The sequence below is a fragment of the Heliangelus exortis genome, chromosome 2 (assembly GCF_036169615.1).
Source record: "Heliangelus exortis chromosome 2, bHelExo1.hap1, whole genome shotgun sequence".
Lineage (NCBI taxonomy): Eukaryota > Metazoa > Chordata > Aves > Apodiformes > Trochilidae > Heliangelus > Heliangelus exortis.
Window position 1 is genome coordinate 62358519 of NC_092423.1, and position 25866 is coordinate 62384384.

Sequence of the window (25866 nt, forward strand, 5' to 3'; positions counted from 1 at the left end):
TGACTGAATTGGAAACACAGAATCAGGCAGGTTCTTGTTGGATGCCTCCATGCAAAATAGATGTTATCAGCATATCTCTTTGCAAGGTGGTTGCTTTGGGCATCATCTCTCTACTGTTGGTGTTATGCATGAATTTTTATAAAATCCATTTGGCACTGGTAATGCAGGTTTTGAATATTGTGTATTACTTTGTCACGTTTGCAGGACTTCTCACTAATGGCCAATCTAAAGGATTAGGACCGGGATCAGAACAGCTTGAGAATGAGAAGGATGATGCATCCCAAGTGTCCTCAACGAGCAACGATGTTGGTTCTTCGGATTTTGAAGAAGGGCCCTCGAGGAAAAGGTCAGTAGTGCATTATGATTAAAGTACAGCTTTACTGCTTTGTGCTTTTTGTGCTCTCAGATTGTAATTATGCTATCAGTAGAGTATGGCTGCACATACTGCCCTACCATAAGCAGATTTTCCAGTGTGGTGTCCTTCTAGTGACAGTGAGGATATAGTAAACTTTACGTAATCCTTCGTTGTGGGTGGTTCTTATTGTTGTTTTGGAAAGCATGGAAAAACAGTTGTTGTTTTGTAGTAGAGGTTGATTGCTAAGTTAAATGGACTCTCCCCTCCTGCCTTCCCTCCTTCTCTCATGGCTTTGGCCTCTCAGGGTCCTATCAGTATGTATGTGTGTGTAGTTTCAAGTGAAGCATCACTGAAGTAACCAGTGTTAATGTTGTTATTTTTAACTATCTGTGAGTGAAACCATGTAAGGTTACAAAAACCCAAAAAACCCCCATGCTAACATGCTTCTAGTAGAGAAAGTGTATATTAAGGCACTGTGATGGTTCTTGGTTGCAAAGGACTGGTTTTTGATACTGGTGTGGCAAGATGCTGCATCTTTACTGTTAAGCAGCTATGAGCTTCTTGTTGAACTGTTCTGAGTTCTTAGCCTGAATAAGCAAAATATGGGTTAAAATCATAGGACTCGAGCCAAACTATTATACAAAATATGCTAAGAATGCAGGAGGCTGGGTGTTGTCCTCTGTATGAAGTAAGAATCAAAGCAGGCTGGCTGAAAAATGCTGTTTAAAAGAAAGAAATGGAACATGATTTCTCAGCTTTTTTCCTACACACTTCTTGCATCCTAGGCCCAAACCAAAATGAACCATGAATTGAAGTTCTCCTTCAAACAAAAGAAGTATTCTTATTTTCTGTGTGACCCTGTGATTCCCCTGAGAAGTCTGATGGGGTGAGGAGGGTGGTTCTTTGCAGGACACTCTGTTCCTGGTCCCTCGCTCCTGGTCCTCACAACCTTTTCTACCCTCCAAGAAACAAACTCTTAAGTCTAGTTAGCTCCTCTGGTATCAGAATAAAATTTGTAATATCTTCTGTACTGGTAGAGGGTTTGTAAGGCTTACTGCATCATACTGGTGGTAAGGGGAAAAATATTTGCGTGTTTATTTTTGGCTTGATGAAATACAACAGAGGCTTTCTTTCTGCATAGAAATTTAGGTGATACCTGCTGTAGGTATGATCCTTGGAGACAGTGATCATCACTTCACAGTGTTGTAACTGTTGCTTACATGTTACCTTAAGGAATTTTTTCTGCCCTCTGCACTTGCTTTGTCCCCTCATTCCAGAGTGATGCTCACACAACTGCTTGTAGGGTCGTTCTGTGAGTAGATTCAAGGAGCTGATTTGGATTTTAAAAAATAGTGAGAGGAAGATGGATTGAGACTTTTTGCCAGGGCTCTCTAATTTTAACCTGGGTGAAGGATTCTCTCTTCTGATCTTCCTGCTGCTGGTGCAACTTCAGGAATGAGTGAGATTGCTACATTACTGTCCCAAGAAATGGCATTTCAGAATTTTAGGCAAAATTTTTTTGGAGGAAACAAGACAAGAGCAAATAGGCTTAAGTTGCACCAGAGAAGGTTTAGACTGGATATTAGGTAAAAATTTCTTCAATGAAAGGATTGTTAAGCATTGGAAAATGCTGGTTGAGTCACCATCCCTGGAGATATTTAAAAGACGTAGATATGATGCTTAAGGACATGGTTTAGTGGTGGACTTGGCAGTGCTAGGCTAATGGTTGGACTTGGTCATCTCAAAGGTCTTTTCCAAGCAACACAATTCTATGATTCTGTGAATATTTCCTAGTTTTTGGCTGTGGGAGCTCAGACACTTGACAAACAACTGAGTGGTTCAGGCCCAATAGTAGGGAACTCTGTGCCTTTTGTAGTTTTTGGATTAAACCCCCCCCAAAACAGAAACTATGATGAAAAATTTCTTTTTGTTTTTCTTGGAAGACAAGCCATCATTTCCGTTCTTCATGCATGTTGAACTTTTGACATACTATTACGTTTGTTGCTGCAGTTGCCTTTAAGGCAACACAGACTTCTATTTACTTTTTTTCCTCCCCCAGTCTCCCTTCTGCAGAAAGACCTCTTGTGGGCTCCTTCTCTCAAGGTGTATTGCAGCATGTTGAGTGTTTTGATGTCTTCCTCTTGCTTCCTTTTAGGTTGTTTTGTTTAGTTGAATATGTAATACGTCCTCAATCTAGGTCGTCTTGGGATCCAACAAATTGTTGTGCCAGGAGTGTTGGGGGAACAAAGAATGTGCAGAAGGATGAGGAGGGGCTGTGGGACAGAAGCAGGATCTATGGGTTCACTGCCTCAGCTCATCAAGTTGTGGGGAATTGTTCCTTCCTTGTCTTCCCTTGAGCTTCCTCAAATTTAAAGGTTTCAATTGTCTGTTCAGCTGTGTGTACAACTTCTGGCACCTTTATACTAATGAACATCCAAACACTGTAGCTTTAGCGTGTACTTTGTGCAGCTTTTTTGCCTCTCTGAACAGAGAATTTGTTTTCTGCTAATACTGTGGTGTATAGCTGATGGTATATGCAGTGAAATGATTTTAAGGATTGGTACCCTTAGGGAAGGATACATGTTTGAAACTTACTCTGTATAATACAGTGAGTTTTGAGTACCAGGTTTCCCATGGTATTTGAACTGTGGATATGTGTAATGTATCTAGTGTTTTTATGAGTTTTGGGGGTTGGCATTTTTTTGCTGTATGACAGGAATAGTTCTTTTGGAAACTTGGAACCTTGAATTTTTTAGAGGAACACTCGAGTCCCTTGTATTTCACAGTGATAGAAACACTGGAGCCCCTTTTACAGGAGGGGCATGGACGTGCAGGCATGTGTCCAGAGAAGGGCCATGAGGATGATCAGAGGGCTGGAGCACCTCTGCTTTGAAGAGAGACAGAGAGGTGGGGTTATTCAGTCTGGAGGGGAGAAGGCCCCGAGGAGACCTTATTGTAGCCTTCCAGTATCTGAAGGGGCCTACAAGAAAGCTGGTGAGGGACTTTTTAGGATGTCAGGTGGTGATAGGACTAGGGGGAATGGTTTCAAACTAGCGGAGGGCAGATTTAGATATTAGGAAGAAGTTCTTCACCATGAGTGATAAAATACTGGAACAGATTGGCCAGAGAGGTGGTGGAAACCCCATCATTCCTAGAAGTTTTTAAGGCCAGGCTGGACAGAGCTCTGAGCAACCTAATCTTAGTGGGAGGTGTCCCTGCCCATGGCAGGGGGGTTGGAACTACGTGATCTTAAAAGTCCCTTCCAACCCTGAAAATTCTATGATTCTATGAAACAAGGAGGGTGCTAAGCAAATAAGCACAGTTAAATAAAGGAGGCAGGCTGCTGCTGTGGAAGCAGTCTACTGCCAGTTTCTTCTTTCCTCCTCTTCCCAGCTGTTGTGTCTGGCAGTCTTCTGGTCTTCAAGTTGGTCAGTTCAGTAGACTGATTCGGCAGCACTTCCTCCCCTGGTAGATCTGGTCAAAATATAGAAATGGAATAGGGAGATAGATACGTGTGTTTATGCAGAATTTGTGGCTTTAATTTGCATTTATAGTTGATCCAAACTCTTCCAGTGTCAGAGATTATTTGCACTAGAGCCTGGATGATTGGCAAGTGTCAGTTCTAGTAGTAAGCTGCGTGGCAGGTGAGTTTGCCAGCAGTCAGCATTACCTTGTGGCCTCACTGTGCCAGCCATCCCTGATGTAGATTTTCCTTGGGTCAAAACTAGGCAGTGGATGCTCTGAATGAGTTACTGGTCAGAGAACTTAGTTGTAGATACGTAGATTCTGACAGGTGTCTGTGGTAGGGGAGGTAAATCCTTACCAGCCTGCCTGTTGACCAGTAAAGGGTCACTGCTGAGTGCTCCATGTTTCACACATTCATGCCAAGATGCATAACACAACAGCAGAATTCCCAACCAAGCCCTGCTTCAAATTTAAAACTTTGCTTTTTTTTTTGCTTTGTTTTTTTTTTTTCTTTCCTTCTTTCCAGTTTCAGTCCCTTTCAATCCACGTAACTTGAGAACTTGAGTGAAGAGCCATACATGCCTTAAAGAGAGCATTGTGATGAGAGGACAGAGATGGCTCTTCTGGTGAAAGTATGCTGACTTAGTATAGTACTGCAGATTTTGTTCAGAAATTCTCTTAAATGCTTTGGACCAGGCTTTTGAACACTGTAGCTCAGTGCTGTTGGGCTTCAAATGGCTCCAGCTAGACTTTGTGGGTACTTTGTCAGTAATGAACACTTTTGCTCTCTGGGACTTGTTTGCAGCCAATGGGGAAAGTCCCATCTTTTTAATTTAATTTTGAGTGTAAGGTTTTAGATTGCAACAGAAACCATGTTTCTGCATACTGAAAATGTGCAACCTGCCATTTTGTGGTGCTGCAGGTTGCAGCTACGATAGCTTGGTGGTTGTATGAAAATAGTACATGTACAGCTTTGTAGGTGCAAAGTCTCCAGATCAGTCAAGAAATTGTAAGCCCTACTTACACAGTAAATGGTGTTTAAGGAAGGTTGGCAGTGGCAACAGCAGCAAGATCAGGACTTGTAAATACTTAGATGTGTTTGATTTTCCACTTAAAGAAGGGGCAATACTTGCACTGGTCTGAGCTGTGTCTATTGCAAGTGACCAGATCTGCAGGGAGGGGGGGGAAGGACAGGGTTGATCCTGAGTAGTAAATACTGTTTTCAGACTTCATTGCTGTCATATTTGGCAAAAGCTAAGGATTCAAATGTTACACTGAATCTGTTGTGCAATGGGTTGCTGTCTAGCTGCCATATGAGAGCTAGTTAGTTCAATGGTTTTGAAAGACATGACCATTGGTATACAGGCTTGATAAGCTATCAAGTTGGATGGTCTTCACTGAGTGAATACCATGCCTTTTAAAAAAATCCATAGAAGAGGTAATTGCTGAAGGAGGAGAGGTCTATAATTTCAGTGTAGCTGCCTCTTCTTGGTATGAATCTCCAGTTTCCAGCTGTGACACTCTGCTGAGAAGGTCAATAGGTAACTGGCCAAAGGTGTTTGAGTCACTGTGCTGGATGCTTGTACATTTTTATGGACAACTCTTAAGACTTCAACCACTGGCAATTAATAACAGTGTGCACAGACAGCTCTATGCTTTCTAGCAACAGTTGCTTACCTTGCCCAAGAAGAAATATGTTCAGAGCAGACTCAGTGTGACAGTGCCTTCATCTTTGGTGATAGCAAGCTATTGATTGCTTCCTGTTACTAATCAGGTGGCTACTCATTAAGATGGGCCCTTCCCAGAAATGCACACAAGGAATTGCCAAATGCACAAATGGATTTATCTTTTATTGTAGAGCTCTGTTTTAACAGAAGGCTGTGAGAAGCAGAAGGAGGTTGACTGTTGAAAATAGTCATTAAGCTTTAAATTTAGGGTTTTTTTTTTTACTTAATATCAGGGTATTTTCTCCACTAAGGGTGACAAAGAGGTTTGTTTCATTTAGAAGAAAAATAGAGAAGAAATTCTGTCCCATTGCAGAGGTGGCAGAGAGGACGTGTGTCATCCCTTGGACCGAGCGTGCGCAGCGCACAGGAGAAGATGCTCATCCAGTCCTGCTACAGGGAACGGTTCTGGCAGCAGAAGGAAGGAACAACCCACTGGGGAGCAGTAGTGTTTTAAGCTGCCACAGCTAGATTGGCTAGAACTGGCTTATTAGGAATCTTCTAAGGCCTTTAATTAATACAGCAGCTTTCTGCTAATGGCCTCAATCATGTGACAATCAGAAGTGTGGTTGTGTGCTACAGCGAGGCCAACCCGTGGGATGTGCTGCTGCCCCTTGGCTCATGCTGTCTTCCTGCTGCCTGCTCCTTTTTCCTGTTTGTCTTTTTCTTAAAAAATATATTTTAGATGCCAGTTCTACTCCTTGAACTGGTTCACTGGGGAGTGAGATGAGTATCAAGATCTGTCAATGGAAAAGGTGTCAGTATGTGGCCAAGGAGGTGGAGGTGAATCACTGCTCTCTTTTGGCTGCTGTCTGCACAGCTGGCAGCCTGGCTGGCAAAACCATATTGCACACTCAGCACAAAAAAAAAAAAAAAATCCAGTCAAGGGTAGGCAAGCTTCTCTGTGTTAGGCAAGCTGCTAATTTAAGTGTTTTCTTTTAATAATATATCCTTTTTAACTTGAGCTGCAAAAGACTGCCTTGCAGCCTAGCTGTCAAAAGATTGAGGTGGATTTGGGTCGGCGTTTTTTTCCTTTTTCTTTTACGTCACATTATTTCTGTAGTTAATAATGAACAGTCTCTTTAGCACTAGACCTAGCACCTTCTATGCAGGGCACAAAACAAGGTCAGTCCCCTTCCCACATATGTAAGTTTGTGAGGGATTTCTGCTTGGTGTTATAGGTGATGGGTAGAGCAGTGTATTATGACTCAGGTGTAAAAGTGGGAGACTGCTCATCATTTCGATGTGTTTTTGCCAAATCTTTTCAGTGAATAGTGTTTTCATTAATTGAAACACTACATGATGTATTTGTGTTCAGCTGTTGCCTGCTACAACACAGTATAATCCCCATTATCAACCAGGTGCCTATTTTTTTTCTCATTTCAGTAGGCTATGCAAATCTGCACTAGCTATATGTTTATGATGAACTACATTGATCCACAATAAAACCAAAATGGCAGTAAGATTTATGTATAATAATTTTCTTATTTTTTTCCACCCCCTTCTGGAAATTGTGATATGAGCGGAATATATTTTTAGTGCACCACATTTATATTTAAATAACAAGCTGTATAAACAAAACAATAATACTCCATTGGAAAAGGTTTGCACAGGAATAGTAAAAAGACAGATTACCTCTTTTTATAATGCAAGTCAAGGAGATCATTCTATGTAGCTTGAAAAGGAAAAAAAAATCAAGTGATTAATGTTTTTATAAGTATTTTCATAAGGAGCAAAACAAAAGTTTTTTTACATGGATTCTTCTATCTGCCAGGCAAAGATACAATGTTAAAAAATCTGGAAACACTTTAACTTTGTGAGTAGACAGCTATGAAAACAACTTGTCTGAGTAGTGATTTCATAATTATTAAAGTATAATTTATAGCAGCTGAGAAGTGTTAAGCAATGTCCAATTCAAACTTGCTTGTCCTCACTTGCCACCCTCTCTTCAGAAGTCAGAGTTGCAGGAGGAGGTCTTCATGACCTTGAGCTTGGGCTCAGTCCCTGGGGCACCAGCGGAGTTTCTAAAGCCAGACTAGACGGGTGCAGTTGTTTCTGTTTATGGCAGACTCTATTTCAGCTGCTTTATAACCCATCCATGCTGTCATTCACTTTATTCATCTCCCCTCTGTGTATGACAGGCTGGATGCTGACTGCTTAAATACCAGGGAAAGCTTGCTCTGGACCGATGTAAGAAATAATTGATTAGGTACTGAGAGACATTTTTCCCAAGCAAATTTGTGTGTCAGTATGAAAGAGGCATTTTGATCTACATAAACCACTGTTTATATATAAGATTTTAGCTTGATGTTTGGGTTAACATGACTCTTTGCGGCATCTGATTTCTTCTGTCGTATTCCATTTGGATCTATGCTCTTGCTTGGTCTTTTCTTAACTTGATATTACAGTTCAGCTGTTGTCTGATGGCTCAGCCGAGTGCCCAGACTTCTGCCTCTGAAATCTAAAGGAGAGGAGCCACCTGCCTGATTTGATCTTTTTGAGAACCTTCTTTTCTTCTTCCTTTCTGAAAATTACCTTTCTATTACTCTGCTGTCCAGAGAGTAAGGCTTTTATGGACAATCTACTTAGGTGGCATTTCAAAAAGACAGTTTGGTATTAAATCCATTTTCCATTGAGGACTGTATCTGGACAGCCAGTGAGTGTTTTTATTTCCCAAACCCTGTGCTGCTGCCTGAGAAATGTTACATGTGGTGAACATTCTCAGGGATTTTGTCATGTCAGCAGGGATGGACTTGCTGCTGTGCCCATAGCTGTTTCTGGCTGTTCCAAAACCAAAGCCAGGCCACCTCATCCTGAGTTGTGGAAACATGCATAACTGAAATATGTTTTGGTTTGGCTTGTTTTTTTTTTGCTTCGGGTTGTATTACCCTCTAGGTAAAATGTTGCATCCTCACCAAACAAACACTGATGTCACAGCTTTGTCTGCTTAATCCATGAATCGGTTTCCATGATCCTGCAGTGTGAAGGGAGCAAAAAAAAAACAAAAAACCAAAGCCCAACCCAAACATTCACATGTATTTCATGGTATAAATTGGTGTCTTTCCACTTATTCCTCCATTTATAATTCCCAAAAGATGAATTTAAAATCTAAGAAAGGGATTTAAAGAAAAGGTATGTAAATGTATTTTCAAGATCATGGCAGTACCGTGATTTTCTTCTGTTAGGTTGTTTAAAATTTTGATTCTTAGAAATGAGCCATCCTGGCATTTATAGCGGTCTTACTCTTTTGGAAAATAAGAGATTATGAATGAGAAAACGTTCAGCACCACTAAGCATGGGTAACATTTCAAAATTCAACGGAACAGATTGTTTCTTGCATAAAATTAAACTTTGAGTTTAAAAAGATGCAAACAGGTAAAACTAATTCTAGCAAGAATGAAAGTCCACAAATGGAAAAACAGAAATCTTTTCCTGAAATAAAGATTTAAAATGCTGTAATATTTGTCAGAAAATAGTTTACTGAGATGAAATTTATGAAAAAAATTATGCAGTAGGGCCACTCTTTAGTGGTCTTTTGAAGCACTAGGAAACAAAGGATATGGGAAAAAAGTACAGTCTGAAGATTTCTTCATATTTTCTACTTTGTACTGGTAGTGGGCTCCTAATGTCTTAATTCAATCTAACTTTAGATGTAAGGCTGATTTGCTGGAAGAAACATTTTGTTATGGAAGGCTGGACATGATTTTAGTAGACTGCATTACTGTAGCTTTTCCAGATAAGATTTCTGAAGATCTTGCTGCTGAATGCTGCTAAGACCTAATTTGTGTTTCAACTAATATTTAAGCAAACTGTTATGGAAACATCTGGTTTCTTTTATACGGGTATTTAGAGGAGGTTTATCATGGGCTATTTGCATGCAACATAATTTCTGCTATAATTTTGACCCGTGTTTAGTATATGTGCTGAGTTAAAAGCCAGCCTGTGTTGGAATAACATTGTCTTATGTGCTCTGCAGTGATAATGATATTAAGCCAAACAGAGCACCATTCTAATATTTTTAAGTTTTAAGTGTATTAGGGATTTTTTTGGTATTTTTTTATACGTATTTGAAGATTGTAATTGTACTGTCTGCTGGTTTGGCAAGCACTAGGCTGTAGGAAATCTTATTGTGTCTTTATTCCTGTGACTGCTATGAACAAAGTCTGAGTGGTAGGAATATATTCTTGACATCTCTCTTCCAAACGCCTGTGTGAGCGTGGGCTACTGCTGGATTCACCAAAGCTGACCCCAGTGCAGTTGGTAGTGTTGTTGTGGGTCAGGTCAAAGCACGCGTGATCCCAAGATGGGAGTGGCTCTCCAGACTACCCAGACGTGATGAGAGAGGTGTGGGATGGCATGAGCACTGGTCAGAAGTAGGGCAGCCCTTGTCACCAGCATTGAAACTATGAATTCCTCCCTCTAAACTGAATATGACAAGCATAGACCTTATTTACGGTAAATGTCTTCTCTGTAGTCTTCTCAGGTCTTTTGTGTTGACACAAAAATCCCAGACACTTGATACATGTGGCCTAGTTTATGCTGGTATAACACTTTTTCTTTATTTTCTTCCATGACTGCATCCAAGTAGCACAGGATTTCCTGAGGGAAGCTAATTCTTTTTTCTTCTTAACCTGAACATTTGTATTTTACTATTTTAATGGTATGTTTATTGTTAAATAATTAGTACAGTAATGGCCATGTCATCATTATGTTTTGATTTTATGCTTTCCTTCTTTGCTTTCCTCTCTTGGTATTTGTTCTTGGCTCTGCTTAAATAAACTAAAGCCTAGGGGATCATTGACCACGTGGCAGATTATTTGCAAGGATGGTTTTGTTTGTTTGTTTGTCTGATTGGTTTGGTTTGGTTTTTTTCACACCTCATCCCCTTGCACCCCCCACTTACCCCTCCTTCCCCCCCAGTTGGATTACAGCCCGTTTCCACTGGTAGCATTCTTTTTCCAGCTTTCAGATAAATTCTCCCCTGAGTTTCATAGTGGTAGTTACTATGGAGATGACTGTCCACTCTTTCTCTTCTCCTCCCTTGCTCTCTTTCTTTCCTGGAGCTCCTGCAGATTTTATTTATCTTTTCAATAAAGTAAGTAGATTTTGCACAGACCTGGTTTCTAATATCTCTTGTATTGCAACATGTGATTTCTTCTTCACTTTCATGACAAATAGTAGATACTCATTTATGTGAACGAAAATTTTGGGGTATGAGTAGAAAATGAGGTGAATCCCTAGTTGAAAGGGTCAATCCTAGAGCTATTATCTGATTTGAACTTTCTTCACAGTTGAATTGCAGTCATAATTCTGCAAAATGAATTAGCTGGTAGTGTGTGTGTATGTATGCTGAGTGTCTAGGAAAGCTTTTAGAATTGATTTCTTTTACATGGCAGCTGTTGGAAATATATATAAACATGTTCTGGTGCAAGTTAAAATTTCTCCGATGAAGAAATGAAAACTTGAGACAACACATCGTTAGCCTTTTAAGTATGTGAGAGGTTTGTTGTGGTTTGTTTTTTTTTTCCACCTCATCATAATTTTGATAACTCTTTATGCAGCTTTATAAATTCCAGCTTTAACAGAGAAGTGTGGATGTTTGGGTAGTCTGCTGTTCTCCAACAGACAGAATACTGTATTTCTGAACCCCTTGTCATGGGGAGGCATTTGACTTGGTGTCAGTGGTTTGTTGAATGACTTGAAATGTGCTTTCCAACCAAGAAGTTCTAGTGCAACTACCTGGCTGAGGTGACATCCCACCCAGAAAGGTGATGTTGCCACTCTGCTGTTACGATGAATGCTTGTTTCTTAGGGTTGCTGCAGAAGTTTTTCGTCTTTCTTTTGAAAAATCTTCCCCTAGTTGATCATGATTTTCCATGTTGCACTGTTTTCCTTTGGTCTGCTGAGTGCTGTCATCTGTACTGAGAAGTCTCTCTGTTGTACAGCTGCCTAAATACCCTACCTCGGGCTGTTGGTCAGATAATGCAAATCACTTTGCCTTCTGTTGAGAGCATTGGGTTGGAATTACAGCCTCATGGCATGCTGTGCAGCCAGGGTATACATGATAATGAAAAGTGTGCTTCCCTTGGCCTCATTTGTGCTGGCTCTAAGAAAGGTTTTCTGCTAAGTTAGTAGGACTGGTCTTGGGGACAGATGCCCTGGGCACCTCAGTGAGTGCAGCAGAGGTGGCCATGGGGAGACAAAGAGGAGGAGCATCACCTCATGTGGGTGATGGCAGGCTATCCTTGATCAGCTCAGCCCTCTTAGTTTTATTCTAAGAAAGCAATTTATTTGTTTCTTTTGGTTGTTCCTCTTTCCTGGTGAGGTGGGATTCTGAAACCCTTTTATTGTGCCTTGGATTCTTCCTGGCCCTGTGACAATTTGTTCTTCAAGTTGTCAGGCAAAATGTGTATTTAAAAATAAATTATTCTAAAATTTTAATCAACTCTTTTTTTAGAAGGGAGTCTCATGTTTTTCTTTTGCATACGTCTAGTTTGCTGTGAAAGTGAGCAGCTGGGACTTTCTTGATTACTTCTATTTTTAGTGCTGTCTTCTTTACACCTGCACATTGAAAATCATGACGTTTTCTTAACAGAGACTGAGAAATCTTTGAACCCCTCCCCTGACTCTTAGGTCAGAAGCCTGAAAACAAGATGGCCTGCCAGTTGTGCTATTTCACTGTGCTTGGACTTTTTGTCTCATGCTAGAAAAACTGACCACTATTGATTTTTCTTGAAATCTGGTTCATCCCTCCTGGTTGAGAACAAGAAGACAATCCAGGTGTGGCACAATTTCTGAGAACCTTGCTTTTATGTCTCTAGGCCTATGATATCCTCTCGTTACCTGAAAATTAGGTTCTAAGTATTGTGTCATACTTAGGTAAATGTTACCATGCGATCAAGGTTTATTTTTTATCAGTTTTATTTAATTTCTGTTATGTAGAAACCTCGTTATCAAATTTACTCTTGATACATGTGCCCCATGGTGTACCAGTTTAAGAATATTTAGTTGCTTCCAGTTTCCAAATGGACTTCAAAGTAAACTTCAAAGGTGATTCAGATGAGAAGTGGAAAAACAGGGGAGATAGCATCTGAGAAAAGGCCATGCTATTCTTACCAGGAGAATTAACTGGAGTAATTTGGAAAAAGAACTCATGAAAAAACGGGTTGTTTTTTCCTTGAAGCTTACAGTCACAGGACCCTAGAAGAACATGAATTCAAGCATTTGTTCTTCTCTGTGCAAGGAAAATAAAACAACAGTATCTCCCAATAGTCTAGCATATGGTTGGGAGCATGCATATTCAGATTATTGCCATATTGTATGGCCTTGCACATCACTTAATCACTGTATCTCTCTTCCATCTTCAAACTTAATGGGCAGAGTTTCAAGGGATTTAAGATCAGAGTAATTCCTGTTTATTTTTTTGAGGAGTAAAGTAAAAATAAATTAGAGTATGTATTTCTATTCTTTATATATGTGTCTGGTTTTGGATTTATGTATTTATGTCTCCACTTCCCTGTTATGATATTAAATTAAGATAGATATTAATAAATAAACAAAAAAAGTTATCTCCCTGAAGGAGGGTTTTGAGACTGCTTTATCAGCACAACTACATTCAGATCTGTTTTTAAATAATAAGGGTTTAACTCCTGGTTCCACTGAGAGGTAGTGCTTATTTTGGTATTGATTTGACTGGGTCAGACCCAGATCTTTTCCTAAGATGTCTGCAGGCTGGAGAATGCTGTAAATTAAGTGCCCCTGGTTTTGACTGCGCTTGGAGTAGACCTGCTTAGTATCTTTCTGCTTTTCCAGACTTGGAAGCAAAGAGTCTTGTTTATTTTCCTTTTCAGTTATGTTTTTCTTTTTATGCTGGAGTTTTACACTGCAGAATGAGCCATCTGAAAGTGATGCCATGTACTACCTGCCGTGTATTTCCCCAGGCTTTTACCTGGTCCTGGATTTGCTTCCTCTGTTGAAGCTGGTCAGTGTAAAATGAAGTGTTCATTGAGTCAATGGTTGCCAGTTTGGGTCTCTTACTTCTTGGGTACTTGATTATTTTAGTGGCAGAGAAAGGCATCCTCTTCACCCACAGGACTGTTTGTTGAAAGCCTTTTGCCCTGAGTATGTGTTGGTGTTGAAGGTCCTCTTGCATCCTCTGCTCTGCTGAAGCTACAGCTTATATGCAGAGTTCTTTTTCCATGGGAGTACAAAGACTATGTGCCACTCATAGTAACAATGGAATAATCTCTCCTTTACATTTTTATTCGGTGTTGCAGGGTAATTAAATGAAAACAGCTCACATAACCTGTGTTTCCTAAACATTATTTTCCTATTACTTCAGTCATAGAAACTTTCCAATATGCACCAAATTTTTTTATTACACCAAATTATGGTCATTATTTTCAGCTTCTCAGTTGCATCTTTTTGAGCACTGGTTCACCATTCTGTATTCTGAAGCTGTCCAGTTTCAGGAAATTTAAGTATTTTTTGGTGTTGTGTGCTGTCTTCACTTCAACACTTCAGATTGATTTGCTTCTCTATCAGGTTTTTACGTGCTGTTCAAAGCTCTCTGCCAGCCTGGGGATGCAGCTGTATGCTAATTTTCCAGTTTCTACATGGCGCTGACAGGTCAGTACTTAAATATTTGGTCTGTTTGCCATGGAGGAAGGAAGTTACTGGGCTGGGATAGGGGAGAAACACAGGGTCTGGGCCTGTTGCTGCTTCTTGTTTCTTCTCAGCTCTTGGAGAGGAACATTCTCCTGAGACAGAGCTCCGATGTTAGAAATACGGCTCTGTCACATCATTATTTCTAATTTTTAACATGAAAGAGGCAAGTTAAAAGGGAATTTCTTAGACGCTCCTGTTACTCTGTCTTCTAAAAGGAAATGTGAGCTTAATCTTCATATACAACATCTTCATGTAACAATTTTTGGGCTGAAGTAGGGTTTGACGTGAGGTCAGGCAGCAGCATTTCTGTATCTGGGCAGATTTCCAGACCCTGATACTGTCCGAGTGTTCTGATCTGTCCTCTGGACATGCTTGTTCCCAAGGCTCTTCTCACTTCTCAGAGGCACATCTTTTAGAACTTGACATTCTTAACTTCAAGGGGGTTTTGTTGGTTTGCTTTTATTATTTTTTTTTTACAAAAGAGAATACCCTGTTCAGTCAGACACTTTTTGGGGAGGGATGGGAAATTATGGGAAGCTTTTTAGCAGTGTCCCTCCAGAAGTAAAATTAATTTTTCTACTAGTAAGTAGTAGTGCAAAGGTAGAGTTGATGCAGAGATTTGTTTCCCCATTTGCCCCTTCAATATTGTAGTGCTTAATGTAGATATCAAGAAGGCAGGACTTGGAGAGCTTGTGCTGAAGATGTAGGGCAGTGTTATTCATGGTCCCAAATAATATGTAGGAAGCAGAACGTCTTCTTTTTGTATTCTTGGATGTTTTCCCCTTAATAATAATTAATAACGGTAGCAGAATTTCTTTTGCTTTTCCACTCAGGTTCTTGTTTTTAATGGTACAAAGAATGTGTTGCTTTTCTGAGGTAACCACTTCTGAGGGTTTTCTGTAATTTTACATGAAAAGCACTGTACCCCCCTATAGCCTTTAAAACAGAAATCCATTTTCTGTTTGTGTTCCTTGCTGTACTACTTCACTAATCACTAAACAGTCCAGGATGCATTAATTAGTTGTTGATTTTCTGCTTTGTTTTCTTCCCTGTTTGTTCCTTGCTCTGCTGCTTCTTTGGACCATCCCAACCTTTTCTGTTGAAGTGTTTTTCTGCTAGGTTTTATTCAACAGAATCTGCATGGTTTCCCAGTATGAGCCTTAATGAAAACAAATGTTTACGGCATTTCCTGAGTTTTAGGTGAGCTGCTACCTTTAATTATGAAGAGCTTGGAGGTGGAGGAGGAAACCCACTGGTCTCATTTGCCTTATTGGCAACAAAGGGTCTTGGGATTATTTGAGCTCAGCTCATTCAGCTCTCTCTGCTTTACAGACGAGACTTTCTGAGCATCTGAATACAGTTTATTCTATCAATTAAAAAAGAACAAAACAAAACCTGTCTCTTACATTGCTTAAATACCTATTAAGCCCATGAACGGAATACTAATTTAGGTGGTTCTGTATAATGAGCTCTAAATTTCTGAGTCATGTCGTCCATGAAACCTTTTAACGAGGACGTGGAAAACCCCACAAAAAAAACTAATGTCAGTCTCAGTTCCTTAATTATTTTAATGAGTGTAAAAATGAAAAGCTCCAAAGCATTGTGTCGCAGTGGTTATTTTCCTGATTGAGTATCAGAGGGAGGATTTATGAAGATTTTCAGCTATATTGCTGGGGTGGATGAAACACCATGTATGAAGGTCTGGCAGTGCTTGACGCCAGCAGCACACCTCATCAGCTGACAAGCTCTGGAGAGTTCTTCTATGGGATAAGATGGCTTTTTGTGTTGGTTTTTTTTTCTCTTACCCTTTTTTCCTCTCTCCCCTCTTTCTATATGCGTGCTGGCACATATAAATCAGTGGTGTTTAGCTGGTGCAGAAAGGGGCAGCACAGTGCAGAGCTGCACTCTAACAGCTCATTAGATAGGCAGGGGTAGTAGCTGAGGTGCATAGGAGTCATTTACCTCTGGATGGGTTTCACTCTGAGTTCTTGTGGATTTTAATTAGGTGATGCAGAGGTGCTCGGCAGTGCCTGCACTTCAAAACACAGATGTTACTTGACTGTCATTTACTCTGCCATTAACACACCCACGAGTTACTCGATTCAGCTGCACAGACCCTGTAGAAGATGCACTGATCACACAGGGACAGCTTGTACACTCTGGTCATTCCTCTGCAAAATGTTGTTACACAACGTGGTGCAGCGTGTCTGCTGGGGAATTGCCCCTCTGTTAGGAGGGCTGTGTTACTGAGCCAGGTATTTTTTAAGGGTAGAATTCAGCATTACTCAATGATGTGTGAAACGGGACCTAATGCGTTTTGGCATTGCTTTAAATTTTCCTTCCTACAGGAAAATTTAAATGTCCTACAGCGTGAGCTTCGTTTTCTCCATAGTCTGTATTATTTGCATTATTTGTGAATGTGCTCATTTTTACTGTGGAGAGAAAAATAAAGGCAGGGTATCTTGAGGAAGTGCCAGCTAATGAAAGATAGGACAGTTGTGTTTTGTGGTAAACAATGAGCATAGTAAAACTAGTGATGCTACAGGCATCTTGTGTTATTGATGAAAACAAACTGCTTACTGACATCTGCAGCAACCAGCCTCTGACTGGTGGTATCCCAGAGCCCTCCCATGCCATGTGTTAGGCAGAATCGCTGGAGTTCCCATTGTGGTAGTTGAAGTTTTTGAAGCACTTTGGGTGTCCCTCCCACTTAAGTGCTTTATTTTTTTTTTTTGCAGATTTATATTTCTTATGGGTAATAACTGGTTGTGGTTTTTGGTTTTCTTGGGGATGGTATTAAAAGGTATAGCTATTTCTCTTAGATTGCCAATTACTTCAGTAATCTAAAGTCCCTTTTGATAATAGTTACTGTTAGTGCTGCTCTGGAATAGCATTTCAAATACTGTAGGCCTTCACTTCTTCTCCTGAGGAGTTCCCACTGTCTACTGCATCACACTGCCCAGTGCAGAGTCCTCTTTCCCCAGGTTGTGAGCATCCTTCTGCTTCTCAAGTAGGTTTGCTGCATTATCACAGCTTCTGCATCGAGTTTCTCCTAGCACTTGGGAAACTTGGGTTTAGCCCACATTTTTCCTGTAAATGCTGTTACCCTACTGTGTTATGAAGCTGATTAATTCAGTTTTCCTATTTATACTGTTATGTGCACAGTGTTAGTAGACAAATATATATATTTCCCCAGGGTTTTTTTCTGAGATACTATAAATTAAAGTGCCGTAGTTTTAATTTGTATTTCTTGTCTAGAAGTGTGACAAGTTGAAGAAAGGGACAGTAGCACTTTGGTTTACAGTCATGTTCAAATGATTCATTTAAGTAATGATGAACCCCTAGCTATTGACACATCTCACTTTCTATGGCAGCTGTCCAGATCAGAGAGATTGATGTTCCAGGTCAGCTATAGCTGATCCAAGGACTGCCTGGTGCGTGATTTTTCTTCACTAAATGGAATGGAGAGCATGGAAATATTGCTGAGAAATAATTATAGAGAGTTCTTTGTTGTGCTCAGAGGGAACTATAAGAGCTGTTTTGACTTGTTGCTTGTCCCCTGTGACCTGGGGAACCTCATGGCCACTATGGTGGGGACTGACATGATATAGATCTTATCGGCTTCTATTGGCTTGTTGAAGAAGACGTAGCTCACTATGTTGTTTTTTTCCCCTCTAGCTAGTTTTCACCTTGAAACCTCATGTCTTCAGGGAAATGATTGTATGTAATAATGGGCTGCTAAATCCTTCTGAAAGAACTACTCAGTAAAACTGACTAGTCTTTAATTTGATTTTTCTATTGCTGGGCGAAGATGTGAGTGACAACAGCTGCTTTCCTTTGCATCTGCACTTTGAGAGTGATGGCATTCCATGGGTTTTGTTTGGATTTAGAAGTCACCTTTAAAAAACTAGAGCTGGAAATGAGCTTAGAGTCTCAGTTCCTTCAAAGGCACATTTTGCTGGTATTATGGTGTCAGATCCACCGATTTGGTAGGATGTGTTCTTTACTCGATCTGGAGGAGTGTTGAGTTTTAGTTTTTGATTGTTTTTTTTCCAAGCTTTTCTTTCCCCTGAGGGGAGGGGAGAGGTATGTAAAATGTGGTTAATTATGATGGTTTATTATCTCATTAAATTATGAAATGCCTTCTGCAAAGCTTATCGTAGTAATAGTAATCTCTGATTGACTATTTATATTTCTGATCTTTGTCTCCAATCCTTGGTTTGTATTGCAGATTAAATATATATGTATCTGTGCGTGTATGTGCATGCATAGGTACATGAATATAAAAAAAGTTGAATAAAGCAAAACTTACCAATGTAGTTTAATTTTATTCAGCCTAAAGCTTTGTGAATCAGATCAGTCATATCGTGCTGGCTAAGGTCACACAATGTCTGTGAAGAGGGATATTGTTAGTGAGCCATTTATTTCTCATGTAGCTTCTGATCTTGCAGATTTATATAAGTGTGGTGCACGGAAGATCTGGAACACTTCTAAAGCTGCCTGGCTGCAAGGAGTCCCTTGTGGGTGGGAAGAGCCTTCGTGAATGCACAAAATATAGATTAGCACGTTCAGCAAAAGTCATACCTAGATTTTGAACCCTGTATGAGACCAGGAATGTCTCCATCTGGTGTGTTTTTAATATTGCCTCTCCACACTTGAAATGTGTAGCTGGAGTCAGTACCTTTTCAAACATATAGAATTTGAGTATGTAGAGATGGAATTGTAGCTTGAATTTCCACCCAAGATAATCTCTGTCTCTTGCAATAAAAAGCCATTCCAGACAGACAGGATGTCATGAAGTCAGGGGGAGTGGAATCTAGGATAGCTTTAGAAATTATTTACTGATCCAAAATTGTTCCAAGTCCTAGTAGTGGTGCTTTGCTGAGATTTCTAGATGCCTCATGTTAATTTAGTTTAAGATGTAGCTTTTAAATTAATGAAGTTTAACTGGCACAAGAGGCTGTATGGACAGGCTGTCTTTTTGATTTATCTGTCAACAAGGCACTGGTTTAACCTACTCCTAACCCGTAACAGTCCACATGGATTTGAACTGATTTAACAAAACTTATTTAATTAAATTGGGGCAATCTTGTGTTGCCAGCAAGGCCTCAGGAGAAGCATCTCTAGTTCTGCCTTTTGGCATTTTCTTCCCTTGGTAACAGTGTGATAAAAGATGCATTTATTTTATTTGTTGACTTTGTTGACTTAATTCTCACCTTCAAGCTATTAAGATTTCCTTTAGTGCTGAGGGCAGTTGCTTACACAACCCATTTTGGTTGCATTTGTTTGTTATTTTGAACAGTATCCCTAACTACTGAACCCATAATTAATATAATTTAAAACAGAGAAAATACTCTGGACGTTTGTGTATTTGTTTACCTGTCTCTCAGTGGTTGGCTGGATATGAAAAGGTTTGCATATTTTGTCAGATTTCTGCAGTTTTCTGATCAGGCATGTTGACAGCCTCACTGCTGTTCTCTGTCGTCTGATCTTCGCACAATTTCCATTTTATTTTCAGATAACTTTCACTTTCCCGAATGCACCAATGGCTCTTTGTAGTCCCTCACAGTGTTTTACTTTCTTTATTGCTCCTGGTCTTACTGCCTGCTTTCTCTTATTGCTCAGGTGCTCTTTCCAATTTCACCTCTTCCATTCTCCAGCGGGGTTTTGTGTGGTGTTTTCACCAGCTGTCTTTCGGGTGCACAGCTTTTAAGATCTAAACAAACTGGTGCCTGGAGTTCATCAAGTGTTCACCACTCATCCAAGCAGAAGTAATTGCCAATTTCTTGCCACTCCAGTGTGAGAGCACTCTCTTGTGACCTATGGTATGGCCATGTGGCAAACAGGCCTCAGGTCCTCTTTCGATTTAAACATCCATGGGTGCACGCACACAGCATTTTTCATAGGATTTTAATCATTCTGCCTGCCCTCCTTTGGCCAGTGCTTAATTTCAGCCTGGGAGAGGGAGGGAAAAGCAAAGTGCTTTGCCTGAGGGCTCACAGTAAATCAGTGACCAAATGTTGGCTGAGTGCTGTAAAGAAGAAAGGGTGGCACTGGGAATCAGCCCAGGGTTTTGGATGATTTTTGACAGATTTAGAAGACTGCTTAGTGAGGTGGGGGTTGCTTGTTGAAGGGCCTCCTATCTGCCAGGGTCACAGTTGACAGGGCTGAGTGGTCACTACCAATGGGCTGGGCAGAGGCAGTTTTGACTCCAGTTGGGTTGAGAGATAGGTGGCCATGTGGAGTGATGGGGAGGGGGAACCTCTATTGCAAGAAGACTCAGAAAAATGCCAATCTGGGAAGAAGTTTAAGCTTAGGTATCTGTTATGGAGGATCAGGTTGCAAAAAAAAATACAAGCACTAGGATGCAGCAAGGTGTGCACTGGGGCTATCACATTTGAGGCTTAATGTCACGGTTCACATTTGAGATTAGGTGTCAGGTACATATGCAGCAGGAAGTACTTGAGATTTAGTTTGTAACACAGTACAGCAAGGGGAAGGCATCTCACTGCCTGTTGCAGAGCAGGCTACCAGCATATTAAAATGCCAGAAGATAGTCTCCTCTCTAAGTATGAAATTAAGTGTCAGAATGTGTTCAGACTAATGGAGACATCTACTGAATGTGACCCTAGGGCTCTTACAAGCGTGTCTGCCTGAAAATTACAAGTGGTCAGCTCTTCGGGCCGTTCCTGAAGCTGTCAGGTGTCCCCTCAGGCTGGGTGCTGGCATGAGGTGCTGGCTGGACACAGCTGATCAGTGGTAGGACAGGGCAGTCACAGCTCTGGGACATTTCCAGAGGAGCCCAGTGCAAACCAGTGTGCTGGCTCCTGCTGATCAGGATGCTTTGCCTGTGGGGCACCTAGATAAGCAAATGCCCAGCTTTCATGCAGTGTCACTGTCAGTGTGACAGCATCTGGAATGCTATCCTCTCCTTCCTGTTTTAAACATTTGTAAGCTGGGGTTTTCCTTATGGTGGTACAAGGAAGAGGGGTGGGTGATCTTTAGTTGGGGGCAGAAGGGCAGGAAATCAGACCTTTGCATTATAGAAAAAAACCCAAACCCCACAAACAAACAAACAAAACCCCCCCAGAAACCTCAAGATTATCAGGTGACAAAACCCCACCCAAATTTGTCTTCCTTGTTGTGAAGCCTTCATGGAGACCAAACTCCTTGTTGCACAAGGGTTGACGGCAAAGGGGGCTGTGCTGGCATTCCTGCCACATGCATTTTTTGTTGAAGTTTTACAGTTCAGTAACTAATGTGTTTCTCAGTCAGCTTAGTGTGATCTTAATGCAAGCTGCTACTGGAAAAGGCAACCCTGTTCTTCCCTCCCGTGAGTTCTTCCCACCTCTTTTGTGCCAACACCAGTACCTCTGTGCTTATGAAACCCAACACGACAAAGAAGAAAATCAGCCTATAAATTAATTTTCAACTAGATTGACTTCCTCTGTCAGCTGATTATGGGGTCTCAAGAGCTCTTGTGCTGGCATAAGCAGGAACGTGTGGCTGGAGATGAAGGGAAGAACACATACCATACCTTTTTTCTGCAGCAGCCCATGCTGAGAGCAGTTAAAAATGAACTGAGCTCCCTCAGTTAGGGCAGAAAGATGCAGATGAGGCAATGCTGTGGTTTGCTGCTCCAGAAAGGTACGGTCCCACTCCCTTTGCCCTACTCCTGTGATGCATTTGCATCCCTTCTGTCCAAGTCCACTGTAGTGTGCAGGACTAGAAGAAACGTGACTCTTCCCTTCTACAATAAGCAATCTCTTAGTTTTCTGGGCTGTACCACTGAATGTCAGGCATCCTGCTGCTTACATAGCACCGTGTCCTAAAAGTAAGGAGGGTGCAAGGAAAGACTAAGCATAGGCAAATCTTATTCTTTTGTGAACAAAGTCTTCTCAGAGGGCCTGTATTTTTGTCTCTTCCTGGACAAATCCATGGTGTGTATGAGAGCATGTGTTTTTACTATGATTACCTGGTACCAAAGTGTATTTGATACCCACCATATCTTTTTACTAAAGCCTTCCAGGCTGGGGGGATGCACCACATGAGGCAAGAAGCAAGATAGCATTGAATGCTTACTACTGCAGGTAAAGAAAGGAAGTCTGCAGGGAGGGCTATAGATTGTGATGGCACAGGAATTGTTACCATAGTTTCCATCTGTATAATTAGTTTCCAAATACTTTATCGGGCATTCAGGAGGAAGAGAAAGACAGCGTGCTCTGGCAGTCCAGCCAGCCCCCTCTCCTAGGATTTAGCATCCCTCAAAGAAGAGGTGCAGGGTGAATGGCCCCTTTCCTTTTCAGGACAGTTTGACTGGTAGCAGGATGTGGCATTGCTTGAAAGAAGGCATGAACAGAGTTACCCAAGACAATTGACTGCATCTGCCTGATTGACTTCTAAGAATGGGCTGTTTGGCTCCTGGGGAGGAAGCCTGGAGAGGGTCGTGGTTTGCTTCCAAGAGAAACTTAATGCAAAAGAGGGTAATCTAAGTTTATAATATAATGGAATATACCGATTTATTCTTTTTTCTCCTCTGTAGCTCATTCGTGTGTTTCTGTTTAATAATCCTTTTTTGGCAAGATGGTGAATGTGATCGATGGGTGTTTTATGCAAAAGTGTTCACTTTGCTGGTTATCGGAGTAAAGTCTGTGCAGCAGATATGGGATGACTTGTGCATCTAAATGTTGTAGTTTTACAAGAGAAATGTTGAGTCCCTGGTAATAGCCAGATGGTAGAGGAGCCTTTGAAAGGCCGGCCCCATGGGAAGTGCAGATATCTGGTTTCAGGTGTGGTTTAATTGCAATCTGCAACCTCTGCAAGAGGTTAAAATGCCCACAACCTACTGACCGTGTGACTTTTATCACTTCCTGCCAGCAGATGGAAAATTTTATTCAAATGGTAGGGATTAATGGGGGACTTAATTGAACAGGAAGTTTTTCAGCCATTCAGATGGTGGCTAAAATGATCCATACACTGTTACTTCTGCCATCTCTGCCAGAAGTAACCTCTGGCTTTCTGGGTAGTGCAAGTTGCTTTTAGAGCAAAAGGTGAAAGATCACAAGAGTTGAAGTATGCATGTTTTTCTGAGATTGGAAAACAGGAATGAAGTCATCTGTAAAATAACTTTTTTTTCTTTTAAAAACAATAGGCACAATTGCAGGGAAATGGGTGCTCAAAAGAGAATTTTTCTTGAGTCAAGTGCTTTGATCTTCTACCCTCTTTTGAGTTTTAGGAGTTGGTCAAATTACTAGGGAAGGAGCTTCTGGTATGCTTGTTATTGTTTGTCTTATCATTCACCATTCAGTCTGAGCCTGCAACCTTTTTTAAGAGAGACACAGAACAGAGGGTAGCACTGAATTTATCAGGAACCAGGGTTTTGGATAGAGTGGGAGGGCATCACACAAGTAAGGAAATGGGAAGCTCTGTCATCTGAATCCTGCTGCTTTTGTTCATTGTCTCCTGGTTGGGAGCTGGGAAGCAAACAGGTTTTGCAGATGCCCTTCAGATGTCTGCGAGCACTGAAAATGGTACTTGAAAAAAGTTGCATGGTGTGTTGTACTAAAAGTAGCTTTGACTTCTGTGTAATTAAATAGAGGGGAAATATTAAAGTTTATGAAAATGGGCAGGTTTAAACATTCTGTAGGCTCTCTTCCATTGGGTAGGAAGTGTTTTTGTAGGGCCAAAAAAACTTTTTGAAAAAAAACTCCTCAGGTAGGCAACAAGGTGCCTGTTACCTGTAATTCAATGCAGACAGAAGGATGGTGTTGAAAAGCAGGTGAAGTGAAAGGTGAGACCATTCTGTGTCCATGGGCTCCCCCACGCTGTGTTTCATGAATACCAGAAAAGTAAGATTGCTTCACTCTTCCACCTGCAGCCTGTGCAGGCAGCAGGGATTTCTCCGTTCTTTGCCAGTAGGTGGAGATGGTGCAAGTGAAGTGGAACCTGAAGCCTCTTTGCAGTCTGGAAGGTGTTGGTGTAGAGTTCACCTTGTTCACTTTTAGCTCATGGGACAGGGTGTAGGGTGGGAATAAATAAAAAAAAATAATTAAAAATGTATTTATTTACTTATTTATTTATTTATGTTCTTCTCCTTGAAGAACAGTTTGTCAGGATATAATACTCACAGAGATATCTGCTAATGTTGATTAAAAAGCAAGAAAATGTGATTGAGGTATTCTATTTTTTTTTCCCCCGCTGCCGTGTTTTTGCATTTTAATTTTCTGGCATGTAGTGTTGCTCTTCTTTGTGCAACAGCATGGCATAAAGTGACAGGCCTGGCCTAAAGTCACTCCATGGAGATGTGCTTCCTGTAAAAATTGATGGTGTGGGGCAGTGGGTTTGGCTTAAGCTGAGAAGTAGGAGTCTTGGGTCATGCTACCAGAAAAGAGGAGCATCCTTTCTGGATGCAGGGACTGGTAACCAATGTCTCCATTTGCCAAGTGCTTCCATATGGCATCCATGCTCAGCTGTGCTGGATAAGCAGCTTGAAGGGTGCTCCAGTGAAGAGAACCAAGTGGCACATGGAAATCAGAAACGCTGAAGAAGAAGAATGGCATGGGAGCAGAAGCAAACTGCATAAAGGAATGTGTAGAGGAGTCATAAGCTGTTGAAGGTGCTGGTCCTGCTGGAATAAGTCCTCATCAAATGGCACTTAGTACTGATGCACGTTAATGCCATGACTCCCACTGTAACTTAGTCCTGTAAAGTCGCCTGTCTTTTCTAGTAGCATAAGCTGTCCCTAGTGAGCCATCTCTGCAGCACGCATAGCCTGGCAGAAGTAAGGAGAGAGATGTATCCAGGACACAGCCCCCTCCAAAATAGGCTGCTGCCATACATTCCTGCTTCTTGTTCCTTCTCTGTGGGGATGCTTTTGCATTACTGTGCATGTTTGTAGCTTGTGTGAGCATATCTGAGGTTGTCCAACTGAATGCTGTTGGCTATGTTGGCAAAAGTGTCTACAAAACCCAAAACCTTGAGAGGAGCATTGTAGGACAGTTAAGTCTATGTTGTTAGATTCCCATGTGAACTGGTGAATTTGAAGGATTAGCCTGGGTGGCTTTATGCAGCCTGCAGTGGGGTTGTAGTCACAGCTGGAGTACAGCCCATAGCAGTCACAGGTTAAAATACCTGTGCTCCTTTTCTTACACTAGAAATTAAGCTACTTCAAAATGGGAATCTTCAAGAACCATTGTAGGGAAAAAGAAAGGGTGGCACCACCTGTCTCCAGTGTTCAGAAGGATCTCTTCTGCCATCTATTGCCATGTACAGCTCACCACATGCTCATGGAGAAGAAAAAATTACTGTCCAATCTCAGGTGAGACAACCCTGGAGAAAGTGGATTTAAAAGAGCCAATGTATTGCCAAAATAGACTGTCCAGATACTACACTTATAAAAGAATAAGCCTTTTGATCCAGATTTGTGGACAATCAGTAGGACAGTTGTGTGACTGGATAACAAAGGCAGATAACTTGTAGGAACCACATATGTTTTGGGAAGCTTCACCCATCTGCCAGGTCCTCATTTGGTCATGCTCCCCATGCTCTCCTCACCCTTGGCAAGGGCTGATAAACCCTCTTGTGCTTGTCACAGCTACCAGCATAGGGGATGGGTGGAAGTTTTGAGTGTTTTGTGGTAATTAATGCACTTAAATC

General features: G+C 41.1%; 1 protein-coding gene across 4 annotated transcripts in view; it reads left to right on the forward strand.

The window, feature by feature from the left end:
* The window catches only part of JARID2 (jumonji and AT-rich interaction domain containing 2), a 225704-nt gene that overhangs the window by 124649 nt on the left and 75189 nt on the right, over positions 1-25866 (forward strand). For all 4 annotated transcript variants that reach the window (XM_071736384.1, XM_071736385.1, XM_071736386.1 and 1 more), the window contains one exon: positions 205-346. In XM_071736384.1, coding sequence (XP_071592485.1) covers positions 205-346 — 142 coding nt within the window. The remainder of the gene's footprint in view (positions 1-204; positions 347-25866) is intronic.